The sequence below is a fragment of the Spermophilus citellus genome, assembly GCF_964194105.1.
Source record: "Spermophilus citellus genome assembly, chromosome: 9".
NCBI lineage: Eukaryota > Metazoa > Chordata > Mammalia > Rodentia > Sciuridae > Spermophilus > Spermophilus citellus.
Window position 1 is genome coordinate 116440419 of NC_138191.1, and position 24307 is coordinate 116464725.

General features: G+C 38.7%; 1 protein-coding gene across 2 annotated transcripts in view; it reads right to left on the reverse strand.

The window, feature by feature from the left end:
• Positions 1-24307, reverse strand: part of KHDRBS1 (KH RNA binding domain containing, signal transduction associated 1) — a 44513-nt gene that overhangs the window by 13163 nt on the left and 7043 nt on the right. Inside the window, exons 2-10 of one of the 2 annotated variants that reach the window (XR_014023456.1) lie at positions 16881-17005; positions 15714-15830; positions 13969-14115; positions 10380-10513; positions 9470-9671; positions 8929-8996; positions 7411-7469; positions 4527-4720; positions 1827-1887 (exon numbers count right to left, since the gene is read on the reverse strand). Coding sequence is in view for 1 of the 2 variants with exons in the window: in XM_081305433.1 (XP_081161559.1) it covers positions 4623-4720; positions 7411-7469; positions 8929-8996; positions 9470-9671; positions 10380-10513; positions 13969-14115; positions 15714-15830; positions 16881-17005 (950 nt within the window). In the remaining variant the exon portion in view is untranslated. Of the gene's footprint in view, positions 1-1826; positions 1888-3371; positions 4721-7410; positions 7470-8928; positions 8997-9469; positions 9672-10379; positions 10514-13968; positions 14116-15713; positions 15831-16880; positions 17006-24307 lie in introns of those variants that run through there. The other variant, XM_081305433.1, reaches the window with a different exon arrangement.

The window sequence follows — 24307 nt, forward strand, 5'->3', positions numbered from 1 at the left end:
CGTGCAGCCCGGGTTTGATCCTCAGTACCACATACCAACAAAGATGTTGTGTCCGCCGAGAATTAAAAATAAATAAATAAATATTAAAAATTCTCTCTCTCTCTCTCCCCCCCCTCTCTCACTCTCTCTTTAAAAAAAAAAAAAAAAAAAAAAAAAAGCTACATCTACCTTTGGCTCACCTAGTTAAGATCCATTTTCCCCTCAGTGCCATCCTAACCCTAACAACTCATTCAGGAGCAAAGGGAATAATCAGTCAGTCAGTATACCTTGATGGTTTCAAGCAACAGGAAGGCTCATTATTGATAAAGCCCCACTTATGAAAACCAGAGTGTTAAACTTTAGGGAAAGTGTTCCTAGGAAGAAAAAAATACTAATATTTACTATATATAAAGTGCTGAATTGTTTGGCCTTACATATTATGTTTGCCTTTTTGTGGTGCTACCTATCAAATCCAGGAACCCACTCATGCTAGGTGAGTGCTCTACCACTGAGCCACATCCCTAGCCCCAGCTCCATATATTTAAGAACTCCTATAATTTGCCAGTCACTATGAGATCATCACCATCTTCCTCCTCCAAATGTAAAAGACACGTATTAGTTTGGAGTCACTGCACAAAAGATAGCTTATACATTCAACTCTGGGTTTGTCAAACTCCATGTCCTTTCTACTACACCACAATATCCCTACAAATGGTCTCCTAAGTGTGAGAAATGCCTCATTCCTAGATTAAAAGCAATATACTATAGGGTTAAGATGAAAGATTCTGGGATCAACTTGGACTTGATTTTCAGTCATAAATATGTGACCCTGGGAAGTTACTTAACCTCATTGGGTCTCAGTAACTTCTGTAAAATATATTATACAGTACATCTCTTTTTTTTGGTGGTGGTGGGGGGTCCCATATCCATTTCCCTTTGCTGTTAACACTTCAACTTCCTTTTGAGGAATTAGGTCTTAAAAGCATATGACTCAAGGTAATTATGTCCAGCCTGACATTCCCTCCCTAGAACCTGAATCTTAAGTAGGAGAAAGAAACCAGGGCTGGGGATGTGGCTCAAGCGGTAGTGCGCTCGCCTGGCATGCGTGCGGCCCGGGTTCGATCCTCAGCACCACATAACAACAAAGATGTTGTGTCCGCCGAGAACTAAAAAATATATATTAAAAAAAAAAAAAATTCTCTCTCTCTCCTCTCTCACTCTCTCTTAAAAAAAAAAAAAAGAAACCAAATATAGTATATGAGTTTATTTATTCCAGTGTGTCCAAGCAGCCAGTTTCTGCTCCAAGACCATTTACCACTACTGTCCCAGTTCTCTCTAGCTGCTATAGATCCCAAACCAAATTTTCTTTATTTTTTTTTACCTTATTATTATTATTATTTTTAAATGTGGTGCTGAGGATCAAACCCAGGGCCTTGCACGGGCGAGGCAAGCACTCTACTGCTGAGCCATAACCCCAGTCCCCCAAACCAGATTTTCTAGTTTTCATATTTAATGTGGGAGTTCCTAACATCATTCTAATAAATTCCCTTTTATTTACATTACCATTTTGATGATTGTAACCAACTGAACTTCAAATGAAACACTGTTGACAGAACAAATAAAAAGGGATTCAAAGGGATAAAAACTGACACCATGGGGAATCTTCTTAGCCATTAGAAGTAAACTTATGGTCTATCAACTAACGTAAGTATAGTTGTGTTATAAATTTGAAATGGCTGTAGGAAAGATTGGCCCATTTATCATCTTCCAGGGTACTTCCTAGCATAACTGTTTTACGGTTATGATAAAAGGATCATCATCCTTAACAGAAAGCCACCTTAACATACCTGACATGGGTCTTCACTACTCATTCTATTCCAGGAAATATCTCAAGAAGTTTTCAATCACCTGAAAATGGAGAAATAAGAGATCAGTCTTTTGAAGAGGAAGTTCTACAGACATAAAAAAAAAAAAAAAAAAAAAACCCAAAAAACAACAACAAAAAAAGATAGAGAGATCCTGCATGCAGTTTACACATTACAGGAAAGAAACATGCAACTTTTAAGAAATTTTAAGTAACATTTCACTGTGAATATCAATATAGGGTCCTATGAGGCTCATCCTTGTACATTTTAAAATAGCTGAGCAGAAAGCTTTACTTTGGGGTGCAGCAGGAGGTCTAATCTACAGTCATTGAAATTTTACAATGTGTCATTTAAGATGTCAGACTTTGTGCCCAGGTTACATTACAGTTCACTTGTGATGGGCAGGATTATTAAGAGTTATGGCTAATTTATGCGGCAGCATATGGTTTTTCTTTTTACAGCTATTTTTATTAAACAAGTTTTGCAAAGTTTTAACATTAAAATTAACAGCTAAAGAATTGTTTATGCAAGTTGCTGTCACAGTTTATATAAAAGAGAAATATGTGCTATTAAAATCAGACATTTAGGTTACCTTTGGTTTTTTGCGATGCATGTTAGCTTTACACATCCTGATTCTCTTGCGATAATTTTCCTTTAAAAAGGGGGGTATAGAGTGATCTCTTTTCATCAAAACAAGACATAATGCCCTGAAAGCTGACTTCAAACCATGGTTGAAAATTCAGTTATTTACACTTTATCACAAACTACAAATACATTTTTTGTTGGTGTGTTTTTAAAAGAAAAAAAATGTCCATCATGCACTGCTGCAGGCAGCTTGGCACTTCATACAAGAGGATTTTTCACCCCCGAGCAGTTTAGGTGGCTCTCTTAGGGAAGGCATGAGAACCCTGAGAATTAAGAGAGAGGAGTGGAAATGGGGCCAACCAATTCCATATTTCCTCTCTTGATCATGCAGGAGGGAATTCAGGGCCAGTCTATCATGCCAAATCCTGCCCCAGGCCAGCTAAGTTATTGACAGCATTTCTGGGATTGGAAAGCAAACCATTAAGGATATCCAAGGTTTGCTGGATTGTCATATCTAAAGGCAGGTGCTATCCCTTTCTGAACTCAGTGATTTGGTGTCACTCTTTGGGGCCACCTAGGGGATCTAACAAGGTGCAAACAAGGGTGGCTGGCACTTTAAATATGGAGACCTACATATGAAAACCAATCCAAGTTTCAGTCAGTTAGTTGGGTTTTTCTCTCCAGATATTAGAACTTTTGATAGGATTGGTTAAAACTGCTTTCAACAACTTCCAGGGGGTGAAAAAGCTTTGGTTATTTTTAAACTAAAACTTAACAACTCAATAAACTTTTTTTTTTGGTAAACTTAAAATAAAATCCCCCCCACCACTTTTAAGAATGTCTCCAACTTTTAACAAGCCCATTAACTTTAGAGTTAATTTAAGTTTATTTAAAAGAGAAAACTATTTTATTGTCCACCCCAAAAAATGACAATTCATCACATTTACTTTGATTAAAAAAGGACTAAACTTTATTGACAAACTGCTGCAGACATTTTGACATAAGTTTAAGCTACCTATTTAGGCAGACTTACACATGTAGCATTTAATCTTCCGAGAACAAAATGGGAGGACGGTACAAATCCAATTAGGACTTTAACTTATGTACAAAGTGGATTTTGATTCCTTTTTCATTCAGCTGCAGTGTCCCTTTTTATATCATGCTAGTGTTGAGACATACTTGACTATCTTGGGAACAGTTCAATATTGACAACCATCAACTTACTGAAAAACTTCAGCTTTTGGCCCCAATGTCCAAGTGAGCTTTACATGGAGTGCAGAATCTCAAATGGACAAAATACTTTTTGTCTTCCTGAATACTGAAACTTTAATTATTAGTACTCTTACTGAAAGAGTGTGGCTAAAAAACACTACATTAAATTAAATTTAGATGGCCAGCCCCTCTGCCCCAATCAACCTCTTCAAAACTTACTCCCCCCTAAGTATCTCTCAACACTGTATGCCTGGGGCTAGATTTCAAAACCCACATAATGAAAAAGTCAGTTTTACAAACCTAATTTTGTTGTTGTTTTAAAGTCAATTAACGTTAATAATTGCATCAACTATTTAATTCATGAGGATCTTTCATATTAAAATTTAACTTAAGATTCAATCGCCATGTGTTTTTAAAGGAAACATTTTTAGAGACATCTGAGCTCACTTTTGCATGGTGGCACCTACTGCCGTTAACGTTTGTGATTTTAAATCTTAAACAGCCCTGAATTTTGAAATGTAGCCTAGTTTGGGATTCTGCAACTACAACTTTACGGGATGCCTCAAATCAAAACTAAGAGAAAGTTAACAAGCCTTACTTCAGAACCTTTAAGCAAGCAATGTCACTTTTGAAACTAACAGGTTTGTGGTTTTTGTTTTTTTTTTTTTTACTCAACTTCTTTTTTTTATTATAAAAGGTACACTTCTGTTTATATTTAAACAACAAAGAAAAAAGCATCTACACACTTAAAAAATTAATTCGATATTCCTAAATCTATTTTAACTCATTTTAAAATACTACATACAGAAGCCAGAATGCAGAGTTAAGAATGGAGGAAGGTGGGGAGAAGAAGGGGACCACGAAGAAAAACACTTAGACAATTACTTGTCTGTTGTGGGTAAAGCAACAGGAATCCTGGGAGATACAAGAAATCAGTAACAACTTTGCTCATAACTGATATTTTTCCCCTCCTGTTTGATTTTAATAACGTCCATATGGGTGCTCTCTGTATGCTCCCTTCACTGGCCTAGCTGGAGGGGCCTTCAGTGACGGCCTGGTCCCATTCCAGTCATCTTGGCCTGTGGGAAAAGCGAAGACAGTTTATAAACCATGTCAATGGTATTTGGGGATAAGCAAGGGTAGGTCAACCTGGTAAATATCACCAACAACACTGCTTTTCTTTCAGTGTCTTCATACCTCCTTGGAGGTCCTTGTTCTCCATTCACAACCTCCTGAACAGTCTGGACTATTTCCACAGTTTTGAGTGGAAAGACAAAAGGGAACAACTCATAAAAGGCTGGCATTTACTTTGCAGTAATCTCCAGGAGTGAGGTTCTCCAAAGGCAACATGACTGATACCCCAGTACCCAAACCTGGATAAACCCAATACCTTGCAGCAAGAGGGAATCATTAATCTCTGTGGGTCTACAATGGCCTTCTCTGCTTCCAATTTGGTAGATTGAAGGAAGATAGCCTCTTTCTATGCAACTGCAAGTCAGGTTCCCTGAGAAGAGAAGTGTTGCCTGGCTCTTTGGCAGAAGCAAGCAAGGGCCATATTTAAATGAGACCATGCACCAGCAGAGCTGGTACTTATTGCTCTGATCAACAGAAATACAATCAAATATTGCATTTACAGAATTTTTGGAACTCCCTAGATCCTTTCTTATGTCAACAGCAATGAGAAATAAGACAATATGGTTGACATTTACAAATGGTTTTCCTGGGCTGGGGATGTGGCTCAAGCGGTAGCGTGCTCGCCTGGCATGCATGCGGCCCGGGTTCAATCCTCAGCACCACATACAAACAAAGATGTTGTGTCCGCCGAGAACTAAAAAATAAATATTAAAAAAAAAATTCTCTCTCTCTCTCTCTCTCTCTTAAAAAAAAAATGGTTTTCCTTTGACAGGGAAGTCTGGGATAGATGATCATTTAATTCTACAAGTTGTGTTTAAGCTTATTCTTACCACACATTCTCACACCTTTCCCATGGCAGTTCATTCTTGAAGTATTTCTCCAGCTACCCACATTCCATACCTCCTTCCATCACCACAAGTCTTAAGCTTCTATATGGATCTGAAGTTGCACAGAACCCTATTTATATCCCTAGTATAATACAGATGTCCATCAATTTCCAGGAGGCTTCTAGGTACCAACAAAACAATTTATTTTTCTAATTCCGTTTATAAAGGTAGAGATTAGAACAGATTTAACTGTGGCAACATCAGACTAGGAGCACAAGGAGCAGCCTGCCTCTTTTTAGTTCAGTCTTTTCTCTAGCAAAACAGAAATTCCGTTTAGTCAAACACATACAGAGGCTCCATTGTACTACCTCACCGGTGGAGGGAAAAACCCGATGCAATCATACTACCCTTCTAAATAATGGCATATGAGCAGAGAAGTACAATGTAGCTGATTGGCTACTTCATACCATGCTGAGGGGCTGGATTCAGGCTGTCTATCTGTGGGAGGCCCTAAGACTGTCCATTATTTTAGCTAGGGCTAAGGAGAGACTGTCAATCACTGTCTTCAGATGCACTCTCAACTGTTCAGCCAGCTCCTTGCTAAGCACTCTCTTGAAGTTTCCCAGGTATGTTGAAAACACCTCACATTTAAAGAGCTGCTCTCTGCATCCAATGCCACATGGCACTCCCTTTGGGGCCAATTAGCATGGGATCATAATTGGCTCATAAGGACACACTTGAGCAATGTGTTTTTAAACAAACTTCAGGCCATTCCAACTTCTACTGCTCTCTTAGGATCAAGGACTGAGTTGTCTCCAAGCCAGTATAGAGCTTGAGGCCAGTTGTGCCCTGACTGGTTCCAGCCCTGCAGCCTCTGATCTAACAGGCACTACTTTTGCCCACTAACCTGCTCTAATCCATTCCTTTTCAGTTTGTTTCTACACACTGAGATTCTTTTTGTTAGGATCCAAAACTTTTAAAAATATTTTTTAAGTTGTCAATGGACCTTTATTTTATTTATTGATATATGGTGCTAAGGATCGAACCCAGAGCCTCACAAATGCTAGACGAGTGCTCTATCACTGAGCCACAGCCCTAGCCCCAGGGGATCCAAAACTTTTAAAAACTGAGGTGGAGCTGGGCATGGTGGCACACACCTGTAATCCCAGTGGCTCGGGAGGCTGAGGCAGGAAGATCAAGTTCAAAGCCAGCCTCAGCAACTTAGCAAGACCCTGTCTTAAAATTAAAAATTTTGGGCTGGGAATATAGCTCAGTTGGTATAGTGCTTGCCTTGCAGGCACAAGGCCCTGGGTTGAATCCCTAGCACCACCACAACAACAAAATATAAAAATAAAAAAATTTTAAGAAAGGGCTAGGGATGTGGCTCAGTGGTTAACCACTCCTAGGTTCAACCCCCCCCCACACACACACACACAAAGAGGTGGGGTAGAAGAATATAACAAAATATGATATAAAAGTTTTTGTTTTCTACCTATATGGCTCCAGAAACATAACCCAGGTCTAGGTATCCCCTGACTAAAGTAGAAAATGATCAGTATTAGCTTAAAAATCTGCTGCTCCAGCCCAGCTAACCTGGCATGAGCCCTAGTTTAAGAATGTACTTAGCTTCCCAAGGGTAACAGTATCACCACCTAACTTTCATAATCTCTCTTTGGACCATACATCATAAAATTTAAATAAGAACAAGACTCCTAGTGTCTATGAACACCAGGGTCTTATAAAATCCAGTCATCAGCATTCTCCCAGGCACTTAATCATTTTGCCCCACCCTAGAAAATAAAACATACCATAAGCTTCATAAGAATCTTGAACCTCCCCATGTCCATAGTCATAATATTCTGAGTCCCTGAAAGCCAAAGACACAGTGTTAAAAAACTACAGCGAAACAAGATTTTAGTTCCACCTTTCTCTCAAATATATCCATACCTGTCATTTCTTTGTGTGTAAAATACAGGGAAAAGCCCATTTTGTTCCTTCCCTAAACCCCAAAATATTTTCAAAGTACACATGATGTACTACTCCTCCCGCAAAAAGATAAACTACAGTAAGGAAAAATGGATACCACAACTAAAAATGAATAATTCTAAACTGACCCTCTTAATGAAATTACAATAAACACATATTCACAGAGATCACTGGGAAGAAAAAAAAAGAAAAAGAGCAATTCTGTCCCTAAAGTAGAATTCTGAGACTAATTTTCAATCACAGATAAGAGACATGTGCACACAAACAGAATGGTTTAAGCTAAATGGAAAAAAAAAAAAAAAAAGGAAAAGGAAGAAAGAGAAAAATCCAGGTTATGGTAGGGAGACTCTAGCTTTCTCTTAAAAATTCAGGCAATCTTAATGTGGCTGGGTTTTATTTTCCTTGAACCCAAGGTGCTTTATCACTGAGTTATATCCCCAACGCTTTTTATTTTTGAGACAGGGTCATGTTAAATTGTGGAAGGCTTTGCTAAGTTGCTGGGACTGGCTTTGAACTTATGATACTTCTGCCTTAGCCTCATGGGTCACTGGGATTACTAGTGTTGCCACTGAGCCTGGCTTGGGATACTTCTTAGTAAATCAAGCTAAGTGTGATGGTGCATGTCTGCAATCTCAGCAATTCAAGACATTGAGGCAGTATGATCAAAACTTCAGCAATTTAATGAGACCCTCTCTCAAAAGTTAAAAAAAAAATTTAAAGGAGTGGGGAGGCTGGCAGGTGTAGCTTGGTGGTAGAGAGCACGGTAGTGCCCCTAGGTTCAATGCCCAGTACCAAAAATAAATGAATAAAATTTAAAAAGCGGGATGCTGAGGATGTAGCTCAAAAGTAGAGTATTCCTGCTTTTAATCCCTAGCACCGCAAAATAAATTTATTTAAATATATTTTCTCTGTTACCATGTAGTTTTTCATCTACTATTCACATATTCTAAATTATAATTCTAGTTGGCACATGCTGATTACAGTGGCATGCGCCTATAATCCCAGCAATCTGAGAGGCAAAGGCAGGAGAATAGCAAGCTAGAGGCCAGTTGGGCAATTCAGAGACACCCTGTTTCAAAATAAAAATTATACTCTGTAGAGTAGAATGGCCCCTCGCCTCACTCCTCAGTACCAAAATAAATAAATTTTTGTTTAAAAATTATAATTACTATCCAAATTTTAGAGCCAAGAATGTACCTCACAGATGTCAAAAGCAGAAAAGATACCTTTCAAACCATGAGCCATACTGCTCCTTAGGTCTGTGTAGCTTAAATATCTCAGTTCCCTTAATTCCATGTATCCATCCATCCTAAGGTACCAAACCACACTGCCTGACTCACCCTTGGCTCTGGCTGTAATAGCCTTCGTAGCCTTCATAACTCTGTTCCGCATATGTATCATCATATCCCTAAAATAAATAAAATGAAATAGGTTAGAATCAGAGGAGAGAGATGCTAATTATATCCCATGTGGGTATAATAGGCTTCTGGATTAATAGGACATAAAATTTTCCTCCAAAATAGTAACATCCACAATAGTCAGTCAAGAGAGAAAGGGTTATCAAAAACCTCACACACACGCACACATACACACACACACAAAAAAAAATCAGATGCCACAGGACAAGTGTGGGCTGAAAGTACAGTATAAAATTGAGCTTTAGTAGGAACACATTCCTTAGTAAAACACTGTACATTAGCTTACTTCCCATTGAATTTACATAGATAGTAAACTGTGCCTAAAAATGGAAAAATCTCATAGGTCAACACTCAGGGCAGATTCCAAATCTTACAGGTATTTCCTGCTACCTACATGAATGGTCATTCAACTTTGACAACCTTTTAGGCATTGAGAAATGTACATTATTCAAAATATTCTTACATATTCTTCATATGTTTCTGGTGCAGGGGGTGGAGGCAAAGGTATTCTCTGGATGCCTGCCGTCCGTGCTCTTGGTGCTGGAGCACCCCTCACAGTAGGTGGAGGTGGCACCCCTCGGGTCACAGTGGCACCTCTGGTGATGGCACCTCTCACTGGGGTGCCACGCACCAAAGCTCCCCGAGGGGGTCCAACACCACGGCCCCTATAAAAAGAAAATCTTTTTCAAATAGAGCATTTAATAAATAAGTCACTTTCATCTTCAGATTTATTTACAAATTTTGGAGCTAGATAGTCTAGTTAAGGCATTGTAAAATCTATCATTAAAGCATAGAGCAATGAAAGTATAGATGGGCAAGGACCCACACTGGAAGATTTCACCAGGTCCTATAATGTATTAGTGCAACTTGGGCAGGTATGAACAGCCCATGTACCATTTTTCCCCCCGCTGACTGGGTCTCATTATGTGGCCCAGACTGACCTTGACTTCGCATTCCTCCTGCCTTACCCTCCCCCGTAGCTGGGAGCATTCACCACCAGGCCAGTCTAGGTCTCCACAGTTTAAACATTCCATAAGTGTCAGTCACAGGAAGTAAAATTCTGAAGTTAGATCATTAAAAATGCTAGGGCTGTTCAATATTTAAAACTCAAAAAAGTTTCAACAGGACTGCAGCATTTGACTATGGTCAAAGCACTTGAGATATAAAATTACATTTTTTAATTGGTGCATTATAATTATATGTAATAGTGGAATTTATTATGCCATATTCAAACATGCGCATAATTTGATCTAAAATTCCATTCTTGATGGAACAAATTCTGAGATCCCTCCTAAATTAGAGATAAGAGCACCAATAAGACAGAGATGGTGCTAACAGTCAATTTGCATCCTATTTCTAGCTATCTAATTTACCTGGGAACAGGTGGAGGGGGAGGTGCAGCTCCCCGGCCTCTCACTGGCACCCCACGTCCACGAGAGGGCTCAGGTACTCCATTCAAGTAGGACAGCTCTAGAAATTGCTCCTGGCAGATATCATCCATCATATCCTGGGAAAGAAAGATCACAAGCAACACTGTACAATATCTCCACCTTCTACTAAAAAGTCATCTGGCCCACATAAACCACAGATGCTAAGAACAATTCTGAAAGCCTAGGTGAAGTCTCAAGTCATTCATTCTCTGAGGTCAAATGATGCCCTACCTGTCACTTCTTTGAGGAAAGTCTTGATGGCAGACCCCTCATTATTTAGATGGAGCTCTTCAGGATGTGGTCCCTGCCTAGCTCTCCAGATTACTTCCATCCTCTCTCCATACACAACCTCCTCTCAAGCTATGCTGAACAATCTGTAGTTCAGAACCTGGCACACTCTCACACATCCATTCTCTGCAAATAGTTTCCTCTTCCTGGAATAATAAAAGCCACTACAATTAACGGAACTCTATAAACTGGGACTATACAATAAACATTATATAGATTTTTCAGTTTAATCTTCAAAATGACCCTAGGCAGATCTCCCTATATTACATTTGGGAAAAGATTCAGGGATTATGAATTAGCCTAAAGACACAAAGCTAGTGACAGATTCAAGATGTGAATTTAGAATTACCTATCTCCAAAACCTAGGCTTTGAATTAATAGGCTCTATTGCATTTCTTTTACTTTTCTTTTTAATTTTTTCTGGTCTACCAAAGGGACCCTAACTAACCCTTAGCAAGACTTAAAGTAAAACGGTATCCCTTTGGAAAAACTCTCTGTTGATGCTATCCCCACACATTCTCTTTTCCCAAAGCACCATGCAGTTCTCTCTATTCAAGCACTTCTCATCATTTTAGAATGGTCTTTCTTTCTCATAAATTATCAGCTCAAGAGCCGTTTTTATAATTTCATACCCAAACACAGTAAATGCACCAAGAGTTCCCAATCTAGTGCCTTTCCTACTGTACCACGAAGGCTTCCTGGTACAGTCAGTGGTTCTAAGGGGAAAATGGAGAGCTCTGGTTATAGATGCAAAAACAGGCTCACTTTTTCTTCTTCACAAGACGGAAGAACTTAATCAAATGTTATTTGCAAATTTTTTCACACATTTCCTGTTTTGAGAATCATTCAGTCTTAATACTTCAAGCATATATTCAGGTGGATACAGTTAAGAACAGAAGATGCTAGTCATTAGAGAGATGTCCCCTTCAACTCTTCATTTCCCCTTTTCTTACACATCATACACATCACTGCTGCCTGAGACTCACATTCAAGCACCAATGCCAGTTCCCGCTCAGACTCGTCTAACTGCCAGGTCAACACTGAGGAAGCCAGATCTACTCAGCAGGCATCTTTTTTCAAAACTTCATTTACGTGCAAGCCTTGTAAACCTATTCCATCAGAGAAATAGGTTGGAGAGTAACAATAAAGAGGAGAGGGACATTCCTTCTACAGTCCTTCAGAAAGCAGGTAGTCAGAAGATTTCAAACAAAACTCTTCAAAAAGTAAAAAGTGAAGTCTGGCATGGTCATGTACACCTGTAGTTCTAGCTACTCAGGAGGCAGAGGCAGAAAAATCACAGACTTAAGGGTAGACTGGGCAACTTAGGGAAACTTTGTCTCAAAACAAAAATTAATAAGGCTGTATTCATATAGCTCAGTGGCCCTAGGTCAATCCCCAGAACCAAAAATTAAAAGGAAGTGAAAAAGGACTGGGGGATATTAGCTCAGTGACAGAACCTTTGCCTAGCATGTACATGACCCTGGGGTTCAATTTTCAGAACTGCAAAAAATAAAAATAAATTTTTTAAAATTCAAGAAAAAACTAACCAGCCATGAGTTTTTCTAATGAAGATAAGGTACTTTAAGCTAGGCATGGTGGTACACGCCTATAATCCTAGTGGCTCAGGAGGTTGAGGCAGGAGGATCCTGGTTTTAAAGCCAGCCTCAGCAATAGCAAAGTGCTAAGCAACTTGGTAAGAACCTGTCTCCATAAATAAAATACAAAACGGGTTTGAGGATGTGGCTCAGTGGTTGAGTGCCCCTGAGTTCAATCCCCAATACCACCCTCTGCCAAAAAAGATAAGGTACTTGAAAATAAAGCAGCCAATGAGATGTCTGAGACAGTATTAGTACTCTTGTGGGTTCAGCTTTCAGGTACACACTTGCCTATCAACTTTTGCTCTACCAATTCTCATACCTTTGGATACTACACTTAACTCCTTCATTCAAGAAATTTAAGGACTACACTTCACCTCTTCTTAAGTTTTAGTGATGAAAACATTACTCAACTTTAGTTAATAGTATTCTAAATCTATCCCAAGGTTTCAGATCCATCCTTTTTTTTTTATTCCCACATTTTTTTTTTTTACTGGTGCACAATGGATATCTGTTACATATTCATACATGCACACAATATAACAATATAATTTGGCCCAACACTTCCCCTCCTCCTCCTATTCCTACTCACCTTCCTCTATTTATTTCCCATTTTTCCTGAGATTCTCGCCAGATTAAGCCTTGATATTAAATATTCAACAGTAGTATGTTAATGCTGACAACCACCAGGCCTTGCTAAGAGACAAAAATGGTACCATTCTCTTTTGATAGTAATAAAGGCTGAACATCACTAATCTGAAATGCCCCCAAATCCAGAACCTTTTGAGTCATAACATGATGCCAAAAGTAGAAAATTCCACACCTGAGTCCATATGATGGATCATAGTCAAAACAAAGATAAACCAAAAACACTATAGAAGTATCTTCAGGCTATATATAAGGCACATATGAAACAAAAGTGAATTTTTTGTTTAGACTAGGGTCCCATCCCCCAAGATACCTCATTATGTAAATGCAAATATGCCAATCCAAAAAAATCCCAAACACAGAACACTTATGGTTGTCAGAATTCCAGATAAGCAATACTCAGCTATAATCTGACAAGTTGGTAATAAGTAAGAAAAGATACTCTGGCCTGTCACAAGACTTCCTAGGCCTCAGCTATATCCTTAAAGAAAGGAGCTGTCTTTAATATTATAAACAGTTAACCAACAGATGCCTCTTCAAATCACTTGACTTGAGTGACACCTCCAGAGAGGAACCTGAGTGTAACAGGTCAGAATTTAATCCAATAATAATGGATGGTATAAGTTTCTTGCTGTCACCTCTAGTTTCAATAGAGTCTGGAAAGTCTACAGCATAAACCCTTCAAGTGCAGGGACCTACCTTAATCATTTTCCTAACACTTTCAAAATACCGAGCTTAATGAAGACTGTTAAATATTTGTTCATCAGATCTCAGAATGGATACTCATGGACTCAAGAGATTGACAACAGATACTAGTATACAATGAAAACCACATCAAACTCAGGTGCTTTTGGTAATGGACCATCAGAAAAATAAACATAAATGCAGAATTTGGTAGCATCAGGTTAGGCAGAGAACCTGGTTAATAACCCTTTCCTTCATAAAAACATATAATTCTACTTTTCCCTTGCTCAGAAGATAAAGGATATGTGTTTCCTTACTGGTACTAAAAACTTCTTCACTTCTTCCATGGCATGGGCCATGAGAGCATAAGCCTCACATGGGGGTCCAAAGACTTCAATGAAGACATGCAGATCCATATTTAAGTGGGCATACTTTGGATCTCCGCCTTTGCGAAGCTCTTCTTCCTATGGAAAAATGCAGAGACATTATATTACATGGACTAAAGAGAAAACTTTTACCTCTAGGCCAAAGGGATAGCAAGATATAACCTGAATATTTTGTGAAAAACAATAAGCTTTAAGAAGAAAGTTAAAAGAAATTTAAAAAAAGTTCTGGAGAGGGCTGGGGATATGGCTCAAGCGGTAGTGCGCTTGACATGCATGTGCCCCAGGTTTGATCCTCAGCACCACATACAAAGATGTTGTGTCTGCTGAAAACTAAAAAATAAATATTAAAATTCTCTCTCTCTCTCTCTCTCTCAAAAAAAAAAAAGTTCTGGAGATTAGTTAATTTACACAATATACTAAACTTATACTTGGTTAACTATTCTCTTAAATCACTGGGGTATTATTCATTGGTGCGCTTATTAGAAGGCACAAAATAGAAATACTTAATTCTAGTCTCTATTCAGCTAACAGCTTGTTGTTAAACATTTGCAAGTATGTATGGGGTGTGTGTGTGAGTATTTATGGCCCAAGCATTTGTTTTTAAGTCCCAGGTAGAGAGCTCTTAATCACCACTAGCTATGCTTATCTGCTTATACGGTATGGGGGATTCCAAAGAAGGAAAGAAGTCAAGATACAAGAAAAACTCAAATTAAGTCTCACAGGTAAACATACTTCAGCCTAAGTATATGCATCTAATGAGAAATGTTAATGGACAACAGTAGAGGGCCTGAAAAAAACAACATTTGTCAATTAAGAAAAAGGAGGCCTGGTGGCTAAGGCTGTAGCTCTGTGGCAGAGAATTTGCCTAGCATGTGTGAGGCAGTGGGTTCGATCCTTAGCACCACATAAAAATGAAACAATAAAGGCATGCTATTCATCTACAACTAAAAAAAAAAAAAAAGAAAAAGAAAAGAAAAAGAAAAGAAAAAGGAGGCCTGAAAGAGTTTAGACTAGCACAGTACATCTCATCTAAAAAAGCTGACCTAGAAGGCTAAGACTATTCTGTTGTGGTGGGAAGTTTCTTGGTCCTTAAAACACTACACAGTGAGCCAGGCACAGTGGCACACACCTATGATCCCCAGCAGCTTGGCAGGCTGAGGCAGGAGGATCACAAGTTCAATGCCATCCTCAACAACTTGGCGAGATCCTATCTCAAAATACAAATAAGAAGAGCTGAGGATGTGACTCACTGGTTAAGCACCTCTTAACCTAGCAAAAAACGAAATAAACAGAAAACAGTATACAGTGTATGGGCTATGGCATGGAAAAGAAGTAAGTATCGGGTAGGTTTTGTTGTCAGAATTACTCATGGTTCCTTTTGATTACATACTTTTAGCAGTCCCACATTCCAGCTGGCTAAACAACAGACCATCTAATCCTCAAATTCACAACACTGCTGTTTTACATTTTCATGTTACCAGAAAGGAGATATGTTACATGTTGTTCACATTTTGATGTGGGTAGTTTTAGTAAACCCAGCTAATATTTCAAGTTTTCACAGTTAAAAGTCCTATTGTATAGGTATACAACACTTGTACCGTAAGTCATCCAAACCGGATGCCAGGGCAACTAGAAGGCATTAGGGTGTTATCTTTGCCTCGCAAATATGAGCTTACCTTGGCTTTGTCTCTCATTGAGCCCTTTCCCAATACAGAGATCTTTGCACCAGTTTCTTCCTGCAGTCTTTTGATTGTATTCCCTTGTGGTCCAAGAATCTTCCCCACAAAATTGAACTGACAAGAAAATAAAAATTTAAAAAAAAAAAAAAAAAAAAAAAACAGATTTCTGAAAACACATGGCTCCTATAAAACATTTCCACATATACTATCTAATTTGATCTTCAACAACCACGTAAAATAGGTATTACCATTCACGTTTTACTGAAGGATATAGAGGCTATACTGTGATTAGGTTAAAGTTATACATCTAAAAAGCTGGCAGTTCACAGACCTGAATTTCAGTTTCATGATATAGTCTGGTGTTTTTTCTCCTAACACAATGCATCCCTTAGTATTTTTTTAAATATAAATAAGCATTTTAACATAAACAGAACATACATATAGCATCCTTTGATAGCATGTTTGATAAAATAAGAAAGCATTTCCTTAAAAAGTAAACTTTGAGTAAGAAATAATTAAATTCATCTAGTCAAGAATTTGTTTTATTTTAAGATTCCAAGTCATCCCAGCAGCTCAGGAGGCTGAGACAGGAGGATCGTGAGTTCAAAGCCAGGCTCAGCAAAAGCAATGCACTAAGCAACTCAGTGAGACCCTGACTATAAATAAAATACACAATAGGGCTGGGGATGTGGCTCTGTGATTGAGTGCCTCTAAATTCAATCCCTGGTTACCCCCCCTCCAAAAAAATTACAAGTTAATCATCTGACAGACAGCAACTCTTCAGACTTCAAGGGATTTTGATTTCTCTGAACAAACAGATGAAAAATTCTTTTTGATAATAAAAGATGGGGCTGGGGTTATAGCTCAGTGGTTGAGCACTTCACATGTGTGAGGCACTGGGTTTGATCCTCAGCAACACATAAAAATAAATAAATAAATATTGTTGTGTCCATCTACAACTAAAAAAATATTTTTAAAAAAGATGACTATATTTTCTTTTTGACTATAGCTATGTTATTCATTATGGACTTTCAACTCCCCAAAACAGGTACTCAAGCATGGAAGAGAACCTTCACAGGCTTAGATCCCATGCAGTACAATCCCTGCCAATGACTCCCCTGCTTATAATGTTAATTCAGAGAAAAGAGGCACTTTTTGCCTTACCTTTGGGTACTGCTTGACAGGTATCAGCACCCGCTCTTTCAGCTTCATGTTCTTATGAGAAAATAAGTCCAAATAATTCTCCTCATCGTCCTTTTTTGAATCCCCTTTCTGAATCTTCTCAATTTCTGAGTAGGAAAAACAGAATTTATTTCTGCTCTAGTAAATAAAGGCAAATTTCCAAGACTGCTTAAAGCAATAACATGGAGTACACTGTGTAATAAGACCAAATTGTTCAAATGAATGCACTAATTTTAGATAGACTGGCTGAAAGCACCAATGCTATATGAATTTGACTAGGGAACCATGAGTCCGATTTTAATAAAAGCAGTTTGCTCTTCCAACCTCACCTGAAGACTTTACATCATCCAAATATTTCTTGACATAAGAGTAAATAGATTTAACAAAGCTAATGAGGGTGAGATGAAGGGAAGCAAGATAAAGGATTTTTTTTTTAAATTTAAATCTTTATCACAAAAAAGTACAGAGTCAAACCTTCATGAAGAAGCAAAAATCAATAAGTTATGTAATGGACAGTTTCATTAAAATTCCACTGTAGCAGTAGCGCTTTTAGATACTAGTCCTTAAGAGTTTGAAAGATCTAGTGGGGCAAGGTGGCACATGCCTATTATCCCAGCATCTCGGGAGGCCAGCCTTTGCAATTTAAGACAGTATCTCAAAATAAAAAGGACCAGGGACTGAGGTTGTAGCTCAGCGGTAGAGCATTTGCCTAGCACATGCGAGGCATTGGGTTCTATCCTCAGCACCAAATAAAAATAAATAATAAAATAAAGATATCATGTCCATCTACAACTAAAGAAATTAATAATAAAATGGACTGGGGATGTAGCTAAGTGGTAAAAAGTCCCTGGGTTTAATCCCCAGTACAAAAAAAAAAAAAAAAAAGGAAAGAAAGTGTGCTAGCTTAGCATGTATGAGGGCCCTGAGTTCAATTCCCAGTACTGGGGAACAAACAAACAACCACACACACACACACAAAAACAACTCAAAAGATAGAAAAAAATGAATGAATTGAAAGATCTGGTTCTTACCCTGCCACTCATTAGCTGTGTGAAATTAGACCAGTTATTTCACTGCTCTGAATGTTGGTCTCATTTGTAAAATACACAATATGTACTTTATGAGGTTGCTATAAAGACATAACGAGGGGCTGGGGTTGTGGCTCAGTGGTAGAATGCTCACCTAGCATGTGCAAGGCCTAGCTAGGTTCGATCCTCCATGCCACATAAAAACAAATAAAATAAAGATATTTTAAAAAGACAAAATGAAATAACACATATACATCCAATTAAAGTCCACTCTTGATGGGTGTGGTGGCACATGCCTGTAATCCCAGTGACTTGGGAAGCCGAGACTGGAAGATCTCAAGTTTAAGGTCAGCCTCAGTAACTTGGTAAAACACTGTCTCTAAATTGGTGGGGGTGGGGAGACTAGGGATGTAGCTCAGTGGCAAAGCACCACTGGGTTCAATCTCCAGTACCAAAAGAAGAAGGGGAAAAAATAGTCCATTGCTTAGAAAATGCTTAATACATGCCCCTGTTATCTAATCTAAATCCAGTCATTGTCCTTGAACAAGAAAATGTATCAAAGTAGTTTGTTTTGGTTTTGGCAATATTGGGATGGAACACAGGGATATCAAACCACTGAGCTACCATCCCCAACCCTTTTATTTTTGGACAGTGTCTCACTAAATTGCCCAGGCTGCCTCAAACTCCTAGGCTCAAGTAATCCTCTTGCTTCAGCCTCCCAAGTAGCTGTTAGTGCAAGCATACTCCACCAAGCCCAATGGGCAGAACTATAAATGCCAGGGCTTTTCACACTTCTATGTTTCATGCTTAGAACAGAAAACAAATTTGACCTTACAATTAACAGACTAAATGCTCCATTTAACACCCTGTTTGTTTAGTGTTTTACTGGTGCTAGATCCTGCCCTCCACCCCTTCCCATCTACTTCTAATATTAACTTTTTGGTTAGTTTTGAGCCCACCAAACTGACCACACCTTTTCTTGAGTTTGTGCACTAGAAAACTAGGTGCTTAATCCTCAAAGTCCTAGAGGAAAAAAGGTGTCACAATTCTGACTTGCAAAAAAAACCACTGAGAAGCCTGTAAGAATGTGAAACAAGGTTGGAGTTGTGGCTCAGTTGTAGAGCGTTTGCCTGGCATGTGTGAGGCACTGGGTTCAATTTTCAGCACCACATATAAATAAAACAAAGGTCCATCAACAACTGAAACATGTGTGTGTGTGTATATATATATATACTTTATTTATTTATTTATATATATATATATATACACACACACACAAATTTTTAAATGTGAAACAAATTATATCCTTTGTTTTATCTATTATCTTCCCTGTTTCCTAACTACCACCATGCAGTTATAGGGTATATAGGCACCAGAAAAATCATTAAAACCAAGGCTTTCTATAACTTCAAACCTCATACTTTTCCTGTTGCTTCTTAATGGGGGCAGGTGAGGGCACTTTATATAAACAAGGAAGAGTTAGTTCAGTACTAGGGATAGAACCCAAGTGGTGCTTTACCCTTGCTTGAAGCCTGTAATTCTGTTTAAGTCCTACAGGAAGCAGAGTTGTGAAACCTAATACAGAAGAAAAGCTTATTTACATGCAATGTAATGCACTCTTGCAAATTTAGGATCTCTTTATAACAAGGATCCTTCTGAATTTTGAACTAGTAGAAACATAATAGAATCCCTTTGCCAATTTTTTTCCACAATTTTAAAAACAAAGTGAAAGCATTTTTGGAAAATTCAAAGAATGATTATTTATAAAATTTTTTTTAGATGTTGATGAACTTTTATTTTATTCATTTATTGATACGTGGTGTTGAGAATTGAACCTAGTGACTCATACATGCTTAGGCAAGCATTCTACCACTGAGCCACAACCTCAGCCCCAAAGAATGATCATTTTAAGAGTTAAAAAGAAGGGCTGGGGATGTGGCTCAAGCTGTAGCATGCTCGCCTGGCATGCGTGCGGCCCGGGTTCGATCCTCAGCACCACATACCAACAAAGATGCTGTGTCCGCCGAGAACTAAAAAATAAATATTAAAAATTCTCTCACTCTCTCTCCTCTCTCACTCTCTCTTTAAAAAAAAAAAAAGAGTTAAAAGAAAAAAATTAGAAGTCTAGTCTAGGAAGCAAAAAGCAACCTCAGCCTTCAATAAGGATCATCTTCCATATTTGGAGATTGAGCGACTATTTATTCAGTGCCTATTATTTATCAAACACTTATCAAACATTTATCAAACAAATGTTACCTCAAAAAATAGCTCAGTGATGTAGCTGGTACATTCACATCTCCAACGCTTTTTTGAGACAGGACTTCACTAGGTTGCTGAGGCACAATACCTTCATTTTAATGTGGTGCTGAGAACTGAACCCAGGGCCTTGCACGTGCTAGGCGAGCACTGTACCACTAAGCCACAACCCCAGCGCCCCCACAATACCTTCATTTATTTATTTTTATGTGGTGCTGAGGATCGAAGCCATATGAGGCAAGTGCTCTACCACTTTGCTTGAGTACATCCCCAGGCAACTTTTTTTTTTTTTTTAACTGTTTGAGACGGTCCTCACTAAAATGCCAAGGCCTCAAACTTGGCAGTGATCCTCCTAACTCAGCCTCCCAAGTCACTGGGATTACAGTGACTATGTCCACCACATAGCCAGCTTAATAAAAGTTTAGGGAGCACAATTTATACCCTCAGACACTGTCATGCAGCCTAAAGGCAATGAAAGGGCTTTATGGGTGCCTCAGATGTTCAGATGCCTGATGATCTTTTTCTTTTTCATATGGTGCTAGCGTTAGAACCCAGGGCCTTGCCTTGTGCATGTGAGGCAATTACTCTATCAACTGAGTTATATCCCCAGCCCTATTTCTCTCCTTTTGTTTTCAACTCTATATTTCTCTTTGGCCTTACTTTTCTGGGAAAGGAAGAGCAGCCTATAATGGGAAGCAAGCCAAAAAATAAAAACAAACAAACAAAAAAATTCCTAAAAATGACTTACCCTCAGGCAAAAGTACTTTCTACACAACACTTCTTTTTTTTTCTTTTAATGTTTTTTTTTAGTTGTCAATGAACCTTTATTTATTTATATGAGGTGCTGAGAATTGAACCCAAGGGCCTCATACATGCTGGGCAAGTGCTCTACCACTAAAGCCACAATCCCAGCCCTCTACACAACATTTATGAAACTGACTCCTTTAAATGATCTTTGCCAGGGCCTCTGGAGACCTTGGATGTCCCAAGAGTCAAAGAAAGAAAAGCTGAGGTATAAACAACACAGATAGGTGACCCCATTTATTTCCTAGCCAGGCACCTTGAAATTAATTATATCTAGTGTCTTCACATGGCAAGAGTTTTCAATTTGTTATCTTGCTTTGTCTTTATAACCAGTATCATCCCTACTTAACAAGTAAAGAAACCCAGGCTCAGAAAAGTTATATAACTTGTGCAAAATTATAAAACCAATTAGTGACAAGGCAGACACTTAAACCAAGTCACTTTTTACACCAATCAGAATAAATTCAACTCATCTCATGGCATTTCTTTTACTATAACTTGATCTTTCTTTTCTCACTACCCCACAGGTCTTAAGCTCCCAAGTTTAGGGTTGTTTATAATATATCTCAAAGAAAGAATATGTTTTTTGTTTTGGGTTTTTTTTTTTTGCATGTGTGGGGGATGAAACCCAAGGTGCTTAACCACTCAGCCATATCCCCAGCCCTTTTTATTTTGACTCAGGGTCTGGCTAAGTAGCTTGCCTTGCTAAATCGCTGAGGCTGACCTCAAACTTGCAATCTTCCTACTTCAGCCTCTAGCATCACTGGGATTATAGGCATACACCGCCCCCACCCACCCCAGGCAGAATACGAGTTTTGAATCAAGAGAGAATTGGGCTTGAGTCCTGCCTCTGCTACATGCTTGGTGTGTGGCCTTTTATTTTATTTTGGTAGCAGGGATTGAACCCAGGGGCACTTAACCACTGAGCCACATCCCCAGCATGTTTTATATTATATTTAAGAGACAGGGTCTCATTGAGTTGCTAAGGCCGGCTTTGAACTCACAATCCTCCCATCTCATCAGCCTCCTCAGCCACTGGACTACAGGTGTATGCCACCACGCCCAGCATGACCTTACTTTTAAAAAGGAGAATGATGATATGCACATGTAGAAATATGGCATAATAAATCCCACTATTATGTATAATTATAATGTACCAATACAAAATAAAATAAAGGGTAATAGTTTTAAAAAGTAACAATGCACACAAAAATGTTAACACTAGGGGCTGAGGCTGTAGCTCAATGATAGACCACCTTGCCTAGCATGCACAATACCCTGGATTCTGTTGCCAGACTACATACAAAAAAGTTACTAGAAAAAGTATGAAAAAAGTATATACAAACTTTATCAACTGGACTGATTTACCTAAAAACCAACTACCAGGTGTATTTCATTATCTCAGCATTTGATAAAAGAACAAGACAATGGTCAAGATTTTCTGACCATTGGGCTGGGGATGTGGCTCAAGCGGTAGCACGCTCGCCCGGCATGCCTGTGGCCCGGGTTCGATCCTCAGCATCACATACCAACAAAGATGTTGTGTCTGCCAAGAACTAGAAAATAAATATTAAAAATCCTCTCTCTCCTCTCTCACTCTCTCTTTAAAAAAATAAATAAATAAAAAGATTTTCTGACCATAGCATCCAGAGATGTTTGCTTTGCTTTTTTCCCCCAATCCTGGGAACTCATCAGGAGTAATTTACCCATGAGCTATATCCCCAACCCTTTTTTTTAGTTGAACATCTTTGTTTTATTTATCTATCTATCTATCTATCTATTTATTTATTGTGGTGCGGAGGATTGAACCCACTGCCTCATAGATGCAAGGCAAGAGCTGCACCACTGAGCCGCAACCTCAGCCCCTCCCCAGCCCTTTTTGAGACGAGGTCTCGCTAAGTTTCCCAGGCTAGTCTCAAACTTGCCTTCCTCCTGCCTCAGCCTCTGTAGTCACTGGAATTACAGATGTGCACCATCATGCCCAACCAGAGACAGTGCTACTAGGAGGGCAAAATTCACCGAAAATCTGCTCCAAAAGGTAAGGGATCATGTTATTCTCTACACTCTCAATGCACATGGTTGATACTTCTAACCATACTTCCCTTTCTCTTGTTAACAATTTCTGGACCCCTTCAATCACAACCAGAATATCTGCAATTTTTAGTACAATGTCTGATATACAATAGGCAGCTATAAACATTTACTGAAAGAAATGTACCACTTAATATCCCAAACTTTCCTTAATGATTCATGACTTTATCATTCCCAAATTTATATTTCTCCTTCCTTTACTGTAGTACTATCTTTTGGAACCACAAATCCAATAACCCACCATCTTTGGGGAAGATGGAAAACAAAACAAAACAACCTCCATTCTTTATCAAAATTACATATTGTTTCAAGCAAGAGCACTAGAGCTCTTTGTCCCCCAACTCCCCAAAAATAGCAATCAAAAGCCTGAATTTAGGGCTGGGGTTGTGGCTCAGTGGTAGAGCGCTTGCCTGGCATGTGCAAGGCATTGGGTTCGATTCTCAGAACCACATATAAATAAATGAATAAAATAAAGATCCATCAACGTCTTTTTTTTTTAAGTTTTTTTTTTAAAGAAAGAGTGAGAGAGGAGAGAGAGAGAGAGAGAGAGAATTTTTAATATTTATTTTTTTTTTTTAGTTCTCGGCGGACACAACATCTTTGTTGGTATGTGGTGCTGAGGATCGAACCCGCGCCGCACGCATGCCAGGCGAGCGTGCTACCGCTTGAGCCACATCTCCAGCCCCCATCAACGTCTTAAAAAAATAAAATGAAAGCATGAATTTAGAGACCTTTTATAGGGGCTCAATTCTCACATTCCAAGACAGTGGCATATTGACTAAGGTCTTCCAGATTCTTTCCTTAGGGCACAATTTATTAGAGTTTAGGGATTAGTCTTTTAAAGATTTTTAAAAAGTTTTTGAGATAATTGTAGATTTACATGCAAGTTTCAAGAAAAAAACAGGTCCTGGCCAGGCACAGTGTGCAGGCCTATAATCCCTGAGGCTGAGGCATGAGGACTGTCAAGTTCAAAGCCAGCCTCAGCTACTCAGCAAGGCCCTTAGCAACTTAGTGAGACCTTGTCTCAAATTTTAAAATGGTGCTGGGGATGTGGTTCAGTGATTAAGTGTCCCTGGGTTAAATCCCCAGTACCAACAAAACAAAACAGAAACAGATCCTGTATACTCTTCACCAGTTTTCCCCATAATAACATTTTTCTTACCTATAGTACTGTACCCACAAAATTAATATTAATGCAATACTATTGGTTTTATTCAGATTTCACCAGTT